This window comes from Lampetra planeri, chromosome 2, assembly GCF_965212315.1.
Source record: "Lampetra planeri chromosome 2, kcLamPlan1.2.h2, whole genome shotgun sequence".
Lineage (NCBI taxonomy): Eukaryota > Metazoa > Chordata > Hyperoartia > Petromyzontiformes > Petromyzontidae > Lampetra > Lampetra planeri.
Genome location: NC_136108.1, coordinates 4,120,348 through 4,133,329, shown reverse-complemented (window position 1 = coordinate 4,133,329; position 12,982 = coordinate 4,120,348). Strand labels below are relative to the sequence as shown.

Genomic DNA, 12,982 nt, shown 5'->3' with positions numbered 1-12,982 from the left:
CAAACAATTAGACTATACTTTTGATGTGTAACATACATAATTAAAACATTTACTAGCAGTGTTTATACTACATAGGACGCATGATGCTAATTCTACAGATTTCTGATGTTAACATGCAATCGTCTATAGCTTTATGTTCAAGGGTTATATCTGACCTATTTTATAAATGAGCATACAACTTGGTCAAATATATGAGCCAGCTGTCGCTCCAACGATCCATACAATATTACCATATGTTGTACCCTGTAAGCTTGTACAACATACCCCATATTTCAAAGGAATGTACAATTACAGCAGGCTAAATATATAGATTTTTCTGTCGCTTCTATTATCACTTTCAAGGCCACTGTTATGTACAAATATTTATTTTAAAATACTAAAAAATATATATACAAACTGGCAAGAATAAAAATCTATTTCAAGAGTTAAAAAAATAACTAAAATGAATAAATAACTGTTTCTATTCAAATGCAGTCATGTCGAGCTCTGGGTAAAATTGCAGAATTTGTAACTGGTAAATTTGGTTTTAGAAGACAAGGGAAAATAGCTTCTTTATCAGGTTTGTTTATGTTTTTTTAGATCCACATTTTCTTACCTACATTGCAATACATCCACATTTAACACTGTAACAATATAGCAGCACTGCACAAAAAAGAGCCTGTCCATACAACCGGATAACCTTACACATCATTATCAGCCTGATATAGCTGGCGCTGAGAGTTGTGCAAATCAATTTAACACATTAGCACAAAACTAGTTAAATCTTAGCAAATAGTCAATCCAGTTGTGCTTCGGCAAAGAGGGAGTTCCTTTTGACAAATGCGGGACAATGCAATTATGCATTGCAATGACCGCTTGATTCCTCTCCAGGTGTTATATTACCTTAATGTGACACCTGTGAAGAGTTGTTTTCTAAACATGAGTAATTGATACATATTTACACTTTTGATCACAATGCATGTTAATATGTCAATGTTAAAAATCGATAAATGTTACAATTAAGTGACAATCGTTTCAAGAGAAAACCTTGCTACAAGTAGTCACATACAGTAGTTATAAATAAAAGAACATTAAATTGTGTCAACCTTTCAACACATTTGATATTTTTAAAACAATATTGCCAAAGTCCATACAAAAGCAAAAGTTAAAAACAAATTATCAATAGAAAAATAGCACTAAGATATGCAATATTTAAACTATTACAGCTACTACGTGTAAGCCTTTGTACTTGTATGGGTATATTTAAGTAAAAATATATAGTCTTAGAGATTTTCACTGATTTTTGCAAACTAGTTAATCTGGACTGCAACAGTGCATAAACCCAACATGTTTTTTGGTCCTGGCTAACCAGCCTCAAAGTCACCACACGTTAACACAACACAACCACTCCACATTCTTCTGTTCTTATGGAATAAAATAAAAAAATAAAATAAAAACCTCACTTTTCACCACCGCGACCCTTAAAGAGCAGGCCAAATTGCGTGACGCCGGCTCACGCACTGACGCATCAGGTCGTGCTGTCCTCCAAACTCGGGGAGCTGAAGGCGGCCCCGCGAAGGATGTCCATGGTGTGTATGAGGAGGAGGGTGCCGGTGAGGTGGCGCCACTGCTTGGTGATGGGGTTCCTCATCTTCTCCAGTGCGGCGTGCAGCTCCTGCACCACGTCCCTGTAGCTGTCGCCCAGCCTCGCGCTCCACGTCAGCAGGAACGCGTACGCTGGCTTCCACATGGTCTAATCACCGAGACAGATGCACGATTAACACACACACACATACACACTGGTTAGCGCCAATATAAATGCTAGAATACACGTCTATCAGAAATTAAAGAGGTTCCTGGAGAGCGGAACAAGTATAGTGTCTTATGAATTCACCAGATATTGTCAGCTTGCCACATTGCTCACATATTCAGATGTGTTATTTTGTACATTTCAAGGTAGAGCTGTTAACACTATAAGAAAAAATAGGCGTGTACTGATTTTGTGCATCATATTGCAGTAATATATGGAGAATTCATTTCTTTAAACCTACTTTTTGTGTTTAGTTTGTTGTCCTTCCCCTGCACCTCCTATCAGCACGGTTGACTTCGTACGGTGCGAAAGAAGTTCAACATACATACGATGAATGTGCCGTGGGCAAGTGCACTTGCCTCATCGTCAATTTCTCCATTCTTGTCACGGTGAGGGACCTCAAAGGCGTCCATCTGCTGCCGCGTCGCCTTGGAGAGCTTTTCAGCGAGCTCCCTCCAACGGGTCCCGGCCTCGACCGCTGTGGTGAGCAGCACAAAGTCCTGCAGGAGGCGTGCCACCAGACCCTGGCAGTCGATCTTCAGCAGGGCCTGATATGTCAACACATGCACACAAAACATTGAGTTAGCAGACAATGGCGTTTGCGCTAATTCTCCCAGTCATGCGAAACATTCATCTCGTTAAAGATCATTACCGATTTTAAATCACTCTAGCATGGATGTCATGGAGATTACAGTAAAAATTTGGAAAATGTTCTTTGGCAAGGCATTCCACATGATTTAGCCTTTAATATGGAAGGTACCCGGAGTGTTTTGGCAGTAAGCGTTATAAATTGTTTTAACTTTAATTGCAATTTTTGAAGCATTAACATTTGTAAACCCACATATTATTAATTTAAAGTTGTAGTATGACATTTTATGTAGTTTTACTATTTACTACTGTTTTTAAAGTGAATAATGTACCTATCATTTACATTACAGGTTTAACCTAAGGAAAACTTTAGTTCATTTTGTTAACATTATACATAAACCACTGATGGTGCTCATAGAAAAAATATTGAATCTTTCTACTAGAAAAACTGACTTTGCAAAGAAGTGATTAATATTAATGTATACACGTTTCATTGGTTCAGGAGCACGTTCAACTATTTCATTAAGTAGATGGTAATAGTGTGTGGTTACACAGGTTGAATTATGTTCTCAACTTAATAACAATGCAGCATGTCACAATGCACAAAAGGAAAATAACCCATCATTCTAGATGACATATAATAGGGAACGTGAAAGAGAAACAACACATTTTCTCTGAATGAACACAGCAAAAAATTATTTTGACCAAAAAGGGCTATAAGTAAAAAAGGGAAGTCATAAAGCTGGCACAAGACCTGGAACAAGTGGAGAGATCTGATTCAGCCCCAATGTCTCTTAGGGAAGAGAGGTGGGAACTAAATAAAATTATTGCAAACATTCCGAAACATTTAGCCGGGAGATTTAACTTACCGTGAATAGCTCCTTCTGGAAAGACTTCTTTTTCTTGGACTGTAAGGTGCAGTTACAGTCCTCCTTGAGTTTCTCGAGCACACACGCCACCTTCTCTGCTTCATTTTCCACTTCCACCCGACAGAACTCGCTCAGTGGTACCCCAGCATATCCCAAGGAATCTGCGAATGTTCTCCAGCTCCCAATGTTCTCCATTAGCTGGGTACGCACCGAGGAGTACACGTAGGTCAGGAATTTGCACGGCTGAAGCATCTGTTCGAGCAGCACTGCTGTGGTAAGCTTCGGCCCAGGTGCGAGCCCAGAGCGGTCTTTGTCAAGCTGTAGCACGTTCCGGCAGTGGACGAGACCCAGCTTGCCATCGTAGAAACCCACAAACCAGTCTTTGTTGCGAATCTGCCCACGCACACGCACCCTTTCCTCACTCAGCAACACCATCATGTCCCCCTTCTTGTACTCGAGCAGATACGGATGTTTTTGCTGCCGGGTCACGGTCTTGGTGGCTATGGCGTACTTTAGGTTTGGCACTAGTCTATCCTGGAATGTTGGGTATTTGGCGGTGATGGCAGTCGGGGACAGCACGATTTTTCCCACTTCTTTCTTCTTCAGGAACCTCCTCTGGCCCGTTTTTATTGCCGGTTTTGGTGCCACTTGAGGTGTTTGTATGCAAAACTGAGACAATAGTGTATCTTTGTCATCCTTAAATTGGACACATAGGGTGAACTCTTGCATGTCTTCCTCATTTATAACATTGACAGAGAATGGAATACGGCTCACCATACCCAGCTTCATCTGGAAGCCTCGAACCAAACTGTTCTGGCCAGATCGCTTGACTTCAAAGTTGGCATCATTTGAGAAGAGGCAAAAGCTTACATCTTGAGGTTTCTCTACGGGAAATTTATACTTGCCCCAGAGCTGCAACGCCAACGGAAGGCCAGTGATTTTCCCTTTGGTGATTTCATTCAGCGTGAGAGATTTTGGTGCACTATTGTGACCAAACATGGCCACAACAGTAGTGAATGAAGGGTGAATGTGCCGTGGGCCGTACACACCAACAGTGAGATGTTTGGTTATACAGTCCCAAATTGTGGATGGATGTTTCAGACTTGAGGCTTGAGCTACAGCCACAACATAGGTACATGGTCCCAGGTCTTCCAACTGGACTTGAATGGTGTTGCCATACGTGTAAGTAGTTGGGATATTTATGTAAGAGCTATCTTTGAGTGAACTCCTCATGCAAACTATTTTGGCAGCTTTGTCTTTTATTTCTGTATCGACACTCATCTCTAGCGTAAAGAATTTATGCACGTCCAGATTATTGAGGCGTATTTCGATGAGCGGACTGACCGTGGTACATCTGTCACTATTCAGCTCCAAGGGTGGCTCAAGCAATGCTTTCACAGAGACCTCTTGGTCTTCTCCAGCATCTACGTGGCCTTCGGGGATGTGAATAACAATGTCTGTGTCTGGCAATTGAACGACTCCCCCAGAGCTGTCCAGCCTACAAATCATGTGTGTCTCTACGGGCTGAGTCTGTCCCCACCCGGGACTTTGCTCGAGGGCACCCAAATCATGGCACGAACGTGCCAGCTTCCGTCGGTTTAACCAAGCGGTTCTGAATGCATCTCTGTCATTTTTAAAGCTCTCAATGTCCATCGATTTAAAAGTCGACGTGAAATTCATCTGGCTAGTTTTACTTGGTTGTGCCTGCTCCTGCAACACTGACAGTTCAGACATACTGTAGCAACGATTTTTGCTGCTTGTGAATGGGTTGCCTCGAGTAACTGGACGCTCAAAGAAGTCCAGATCTAAGTCTGTTGCGGATTTATTGTTGTGTTTTATACTGCTGCTGGGTTTTAGAGCATCGAACATAAACCATTCAGTTGACGATATTGGTTTTTGCACTTCATCAGCGCCGGTAGACATCAGAGATATATCGTTAAGGAAGGGATTAGAAGCAGATAGGTTTGGCCGAAAAGGATTGCCATTAACAGCGACCAAATTAGTCTGCTTGCCAATGATTTCTGGCCAACCGCTGAGCAAATCCATTTCCTGCTTGTAGCCATTACTCTCAGGAATGTGATCCACCATGCCACTATCACTGTAGGTGCTGGTCAACGAGCCAACAGGTCGCACATAGGAGGCCGGTATGTAACCCATCTCCTTGTTGTTGTGAGCGTACCACCATTCAGACCGAGAGTTGTCCATCACGTAGAGTCTTTCGCCTTTGGAGAACTTCAATGTGGTGAAGCTATTGGGACAGTAGTCCTTGATGGCCACGACCTCGTGGGCGTTTTCCATCGTAAGGGAGCCCTTGTCAAGCAAGCCATTTGGAGAAGGCACTACAAAGAGAGATTACAAAACAATTCACTTGCAGATAGTTACCAACATGAAATTAATTCAGCACAGCAAATGGCAACTGTGGTATTGTTATTTTATAACAGTGCTAGTACACAATTAAAAGCTAGATCTAAACTGTAGCCAATGTTATTAGAAATATAATACGAGATGACAAAGTGTGCTATGAACCAATTTTAGCACGCATATGTACCAATGTAAACAACTTTGATACACATGGGATTCTACGTTTTGCTTATTTTAAAGTGAACAATTTTAACAAAAAAACACAAATGGCGAATTATCTAACGTAGGATGATGTGTATACTGATGTACACTGTGTACACTCCAATATTTACAATATGAAAAATATGATAAAAAGATCAGTTTTCATGATATACTCAATCAAATAAATAACATATGAAAATCAAATTATAACACCGTACTGCTTTGCGGTGAGAAAATACATTCAGCTTTCTTAAGAATGTTATTATACACATAAAAGTGAACTTTCAATGAAGCCACTTTCCTCTATTCTCAAAAACATTTTTTGGCTCTGAGCAGCGGTTGTGCTTATTATCACATTTGACACCTTGGCACAAGAGAAGTGAAGAATTCATGAGCGCACGACAGCACAGCTAAAATGGAATGTGAAAAGGGTGTGTAAAAATTTTACCCACCATCTAAATCATGGAAATTTGGCTCCGATGGTTGATCTTCCAGGTCAATAAGAGTCCCCTCTGACTTGCACCTGGGCAAGCCTCCACCAGTTGCAGCACGGATTCTGTTGGCTGCCATTATGTCAGCACCAGGATCTCATGTCACTGTGGGATAAAAGTCCGCAAATGTAATCCAGTCCTCGACACTCAAGAGAAACCTAATGTGGCATTTTGCATTAAATTAGTGTTCACTTATCTATCTTGATTTGATCTTGGTTTTTATCTAGTATGTATGCGCAATTAAATTTGCATCAAAGGAATTATAAAACGTCAAGGTGGAATCGCCCCATACCACTGCAGTGCATTTAGAATCTGTAATAAAACTTCAAGGAATGAGTGACCTGAGGCCTTCTTTGATTTTACCCTCAATCAATGATTTCGGCGAGTCTGCTTTACCTTAAAGATGTACATAGGTCAGCATCAAAATCACAGGTCCTTCTGATCAGAATGAGTAATTAATTAACTCTGCATGACAAAGAATACTCAAGTGTTGTGACTCAGACTGCAGATAGTTACTGTATTCTGGTAGGTGGTGTTTCACATGTAAATGAGAACAACAAAAGGATTGCATTTTGATTTAGGGTCTTTCTGCATTTCGTTTTGGAATTAAAAGTTAAAATTTACCGTAGCTTTCTTTATAGAAGCATGAATGTTTTGATTTATTAAAATACACATTTTCCTTTGCACAAAATATAATAACTCTATAGGGCTCACATCGTTAAATAATAACATAAATACAATACATAAAAACTGGAAATTGATTTAAAAACACGAGCCTGTTGCCCATCCAAGGATGGGTGTAGTGCAGTAAATTTGAAACTTGCAAGCGAAAAGCAGACCGCGACGTGATATTCATTGCATCAATTCGTGTGCAATTTGTAAGGCCGCGGTGACACAGACATATTTCATCATGACGTCCTTGTTACTTCTATGTCTCAATAGCGTTTAGGAGATAGCGTGACGTGAGGGTTCTGCCTTTGTAGTGTGGGTTGTAAGTTGACGCCGAGGAGGGGGGAGGAGGCACCTCGTCCCCCCCCCCCATGTGGAGTGACGTCACCCGCTAATTATTATTAATGAGGGGGGCTGGCCAACGTGTAGTGACGTCATGCGCGGGACACACAGACATTATTGGCTCATTATAGTAGTAAATTGGAAAAGGTTTGATATATGGTCTTGTTGTATAATCCACCAAGAGTATTCAGTAAATCATGGGCTTCATAAAATAGTTTAGAATGCTCAAAAGCTTACTTCTTTGCACGAAAAAGACAGCATGAGTGTGGAAAGAAGAGCAGTGGAAAGACACCTCATCACCTTTGCTGATAAACAGTAGATATTCACTTGTCCCGGTTTACTCATCAATCCTTTAGGGCACTTGCCATAACAGCCCATCAAAACACCTCAGCCATAAAACTAAACTGTTTAAATCCAAAAGGCCGACTTACGTGCCAAGCATTTCAAGTACAAGCATTATCTCGTTCAAAATGAGCAGCGCATGTACTGCACCATAGTGACTTATCTGAGAAATGTAATCAACATTCTCTCGCAAATATGAGTACGTGGCAGAACAGCCACAATACATCGTACTGTATAGTACTCTATGGTATCAGATGTGCGTGCAATATGTAGGTGCCAGGTTTAATTATTGAGCCAGATTAAGCTTCTGTGGATTTGATTTCTTTAATCTACACGTGTCTCCATTCACCAGCACTTGGATATTGTTCTACAACTACAGTATGTACCAATACTGATACATGAACACATCCCTTGTTGCATTAACCTTTGAAAAATCACTGCTATATTAAGGCCTTCCCTAAACCATACAGATAATGGGAGTTGTTTGACCATACTTTACCCCACTGGTTTGTGCGGGTTGGGCACCAAAACTCGGTTCAGACATCATTCGCCAACTGATGTTTGTCTTTGCCGGGCCAGGAACCAAACTCAGGTATCCAGGTGTATGGGGCAGTACAGTACAGTACTTACTGAACTTCTACAGAGATTGTTTTCCATCGTAGGTACATTGGTAACGAATGGCTCAAGGCCACCAAAGAAGATAAGCACGTGAAATAGATTTTTTTTCAGTGTGTATGTATACAAGCACAGGTACACACAGCACAAGGCTGGAGCGATGACACAGTGGGGTCAACACTATGAATCCGACCATTTGCGTTGAATTCCCGGCCATGACTAACTGTTTTTGAACCGGGCCTGGATCCCCACTTCACCAGCCCGTACTGACTAGCGTGGTGAAGTATGGTCAAACAAACCCCCTGACCAACACGGCTTTGGAAGGCCTTCATCCAGCAGTGAATTGACAAATAGCTGTGAATGATACTGTAATTCTGATTACACGCAGTATATGCTTACATACTTGGGCCTGTACAACATCAGACCACCAAAGCAAGCGTGCCTCTGCAAAAATGTATCCAGCCTGATTGCAAAAGAAGTCCAAGAATGTCAACACCGTTTCACAAATTGCTTATTAAAACAGATGCTGTCAGATGTAGGTCTGAAAAGTTAATAGACTGACGGTATTAACAAATAATCTTATGTGGAGATACCGAACGGATTCAAAGGAGCAAAGGGCCACACGAACTCTAAACATTAAATGCCACCAAGCGCAACGGTATCTCATTATGCATAAGTTAGAGGTCACACGCGGGCACGAGATCCGGACAGGTCCAGGTCCAACACAGCGGAGATAAAGACAAAGATCCCCTCTGTTCTGACGTACAAACCACAAGGGGGTTAACTGTTGGCGAGCATCTATTGAAGTCCCGTGGATAAACACCCCCAAATAGATGCATACATACTGTTGGTGGGGGGGGGGTGAATGTTGTTAGCACTTAGACCGCAACAGTGCACGAGCGGGTGGTTGTGGCCAGAAACGCCCAGTGCCGGCATTTACACACCGCTTCAGATACAGCACTCATTTAAGGCCGAGTAAACCTAAGGGTGGCAACAGGACTGGTTCAGGATAATCGTCACTTGTGTCCGCGATAGTCGCATATAGAACTCGGGTCGCCGGGATTGTTAGGGTATCGTTGCGCTAAGAACTACGCTACTACACAAAGGAGTTGCTTCCATGAAACAACTAAAAACGCCACCCCAGCCTTGACTGGAATGGTGCCACGAAGTGAGCTCAATCAATGATCGGCAACACAGGCGCGGGCTAAAATCATTCAAATTATAATTTACTGGAGACGTTTACTCCGGATACACATGACCAATTACTTCGAAGCGTGCAATTTTGATAGCAATTACAAACGTAATTGAATTGCCTATTTTAATAACAGGTACTTCGTTTGGATCGTGACCACATTTCTGGAAAACGCACATGTTTCTTGGCGGCTGGTTTGAAAAAAGCATTTTGTTGTACGTTCTTTCGCACCATACGTAGCCAACCGTGCTAATCGGAGTTAGAGACTCTAAACAAAAGCGAAGTGAGCTACATCTGGACCACCAGCCTCAAACAGCACCAACAACCGCTAATCTGATCAACAACAGGTCACAGGGACAACAGCAGGGCACCATAATTGCTCACTCCCTAACAATAGTCCCATGCATTTGTGTAAGTCAACAACACTAATGCTGGATACGGAAAAGGCTGAAGCTGGTCTCGTCGCTGGGATTAGTCGGCATATACATCGTCGTGAAATGTTAAAACTGCAGAATTTCTATTGCTACCAGGTCAGGCCAACTGAGCTGTGTAACTCTTTATCAGAAGCGACTTCTCCACGAATGACAGCCCGACGAAGCTGCCTATTTTGTGGATATTTATAGCAGCCAAACACTCTCAACGCGTGTTTCTCTAAATGTGGAGGGAAAACCCGGAGAACAATCCACGCGACCACGGGGAGAGACACGCAAACTCCAAATATACAGCGGCAGGCGTCAGGGTCGGGATCGAACCCACGACCTCCTGCATACCAGGCGATGTAGTTAACATCTCCTAGCCACCGTGATGATGAGAGAGACGCAAACTCCAAATATACAGCGGCAGGCTTTAGGGTCGGGATCGAAACCACGACCTCCTGCATACCAGGCGATGTAGTTAACATCTTCTAGCCACCGTGATGATGGGAGAGACACGTAAACTCCAAATATACAGCAGGCACCAAGGTCGGGATCGAACCCCACGACCTCCTGCATACCAGGCGAGGTAGTTAACATCTCCTAGCCACCGTGATGATGATGAGAGACGCAAACTCCAAATACACAGCAGCAGGCGTCAGGGTCGGGATCGAAACCACGACCTCCTGCATACCAGGCGAGGTAGTTAACATCTCCTAGCCACCGTGGCACCCTTGTTGCCAATGACCCCAAACAACAAGTGGGTGACCCCCCCTCCACATCTCCCTGGTGTGGCACCGTTAAAGCCATAAAGAATATCACCTCAAACCACACAATGATCATTCGCGTCGTCGTGCCAAATATTAACGCAACATATACGCATATAATAGGCCACCCTCGCATATCTTCATGCCCTTCCACGTGTAAACAAATATTCACATTACTAAACAACAGCTCGATGCCAACGAGCCCGCCCTGAGCGCCCCTCACAAGCCCCAAGACAATCACGGCGCTCACCAAAACAGCCACTGGTTGTTGTCGACGGTGATGATGCCCCTGGGATTACAGTGCGCACGTAATGAGAAGTGGAGAAATGCTGATGATGATGGTGTTGGTGATGGTTAGTGGCGAGGCACGCACGCACCTGAGCCGGCCACCCACGGACACACGCGGATCCACGCTCACTCCGGCAGGGCTTCAACGCAACACACGCGGTGTTTGGTGGGGTGGGTGGATGGGTGGAGAAGACTCCTCGAGATGATGTCCGTGTTAAAACAAAAAAACACACAAATCTGTGATGGACCACTGCTCCGTAAGAGAAGCGTGCGAGAGAGACGCGAGAGCGAATGCGGGAGACGGAGCGGCTCCACCGACACCACCGCGAACAGCAGCAACAGGCGGCTCGCTCCGCGCGTGACGTCACGCGCGTCTGACCACGCCCCTCCCCCACACCTCCCCCACACCACCTTCACGCGCCCCTCCCCTCCCTCCCAGACACCTTCACCCCCCCCCACCGCGTGCGCGCGCGAACCTCCCCCCCCTCACCCCCCATCACTCCCCCTCCGCTCCCTACCAACTCTCGGTAACCCCGCCCCCGCGCCGTTCGGGATTGGCTGTTTCACTCGCAGCCACACAGGGCCACGCCTACCTTCGTATGCTGACTCCGCCCACACACCAACCCAAGCCACTCCCCCACCCACTTGATTGAGCCAACGACTCCCGCACCCTCGCTCCTCAACTTGAAGCCCTCTAAACTCATTATTTGGTGGTTACTGCGTTTGGCGGTGTCGCACAAATAACACAAACTACAACAAGTTCGATAATTAGTTTTTTTACCCTTCTATCTGCCAACAAAACTGACACCTTTTTTACAAGGAGTCATGTTTGCATAGACCACAATACCTGCAGTCATAATGCAAACAAAATACTGTAATAATAACTCTGATAATGTATGCACTGTCCTTGAAGTTGATTGGTCCACACCCGAGACAGCTTTCCTTAGAGCCTAGTCTCACATGGGTTGGACCAGATGACGCCAAAAGGCGCACTATGCAAACATGACTCCTTGTAAAAAAAGGTGTCAGTTTTGTTGCCAGAGAGAAAGGTAAAAAAAACTATTATCATAAATTTTTACTGGCAAATGAGGTTCCAATCAGGGGCGGTTTCTTCATTAGGGCGATTGGGCGACGCACCACCAATGTCATTCAACCACAGAGCTATGCTAGCCGTTACTGTGCCTCTGGATATAGTCCAATCAGCGTCATGTCACGTTCTGTGGAGTACCGCCTCTTTTTGGGCGATTTCACTCCGGCTGAGAATCGCCCAGAGTGGTCCCATAGACTTACATTCAAAGATGTTTTTTTTCGAACGGGGGGCACTGCAATGCATTCTCTATGGCTTCCAGGAGGGCTCGCACTAACGTGCCTACGTCATCATACGTAAGCACGTTTCATCCAACGATATTATTTGTCGCCACCTAGTGGAATCTTTAATAAAAGAAACTTGAGTGGATTGTATTAATAGTGAGTATAGAAACAAACAAGATGTATTGTAAGAATCACTTTATTTTTCATTAATATTAAAGAAGTGAAGTTGCCTTTACATGCTTAAGCTGTTAATGTATCCTTTGCATGGGTGGACCTTATCCTTATAAATCATCCAGACATTTGCCCCCCCTGAGAGATTTTGCAGGAGCCGCCACTGGTTCCAATGGTACAACACGTTCGTCAATAACACTGGCTTTAAAATGCTATTTTATAGACGACGTTCCGGGCAATGGGCCTTCTCAATAGCAGAATGGCCCTTATTTGGCTGCTATACATTTCCACATGATAAGCCGCTTCAATAAGATTTCATTTGTGGTCAGGTCGCTTCTGGAAAAGAGATAAATAGCTCAGTGGGCCTTACCTGGTAAAATAAATGGTTTCGTTTAATCCATTTCCTTGGTCATTGTAATGAACCTAACGATTAATCTGTTACAAAACAAATCCCTCAATTGTAGGATATTTAGAATTACATTAACATTTGCTCGCTGCATCCTGAATACTCGACACAATATACGGGTCGTATGTTTAATTTCTTTGCGAATAGGATGCATTTTTTGTTGCACA

The 12,982-nt window shown here is 43.6% G+C and overlaps 1 protein-coding gene across 2 annotated transcripts; it reads right to left on the bottom strand.

The window, feature by feature from the left end:
* Window positions 1-560: 560 nt before the first annotated feature.
* On the bottom strand, window positions 561-11,269 carry SH3BP4 (SH3 domain binding protein 4). Of its 2 annotated transcripts, none has more exons than XM_078604425.1 (5): window positions 11,017-11,269; window positions 6,261-6,404; window positions 3,247-5,585; window positions 2,149-2,337; window positions 561-1,732 (listed from the first exon to the last, which is right to left on the bottom strand). In XM_078604425.1, the coding sequence occupies exons 2-5, from the start codon at window positions 6,376-6,378 to the stop codon at window positions 1,508-1,510; spliced, it is 2,871 nt and encodes a 956-aa protein (XP_078460551.1). In that variant the 5' UTR covers window positions 6,379-6,404; window positions 11,017-11,269; the 3' UTR covers window positions 561-1,507. The 2 variants fall into 2 exon arrangements, with proteins under 2 accessions (XP_078460551.1, XP_078460562.1); XM_078604436.1 differs by lacking the exon at window positions 11,017-11,269 and adding an exon at window positions 10,890-10,974.
* Window positions 11,270-12,982: the final 1,713 nt, after the last annotated feature.

Bases quoted from the DNA above. Each gene is read 5' to 3' on its own strand.
- SH3BP4 (XM_078604425.1), bottom strand. From the start codon at position 6,378: ATGGCAGCCAACAGAATCCGTGCTGCAACTGGTGGAGGCTTGCCCAGG. The intron at 2,338-3,246 runs GTAAGTTAAATC...TTGACATATCAG, and splicing joins TCCAGAAGGAGCTATTCACG to GCCCTGCTGAAGATCGACTG. The intron at 1,733-2,148 runs GCAAGTGCACTT...CTCGGTGATTAG, and splicing joins ATGGAGAAATTGACGATGAG to ACCATGTGGAAGCCAGCGTA.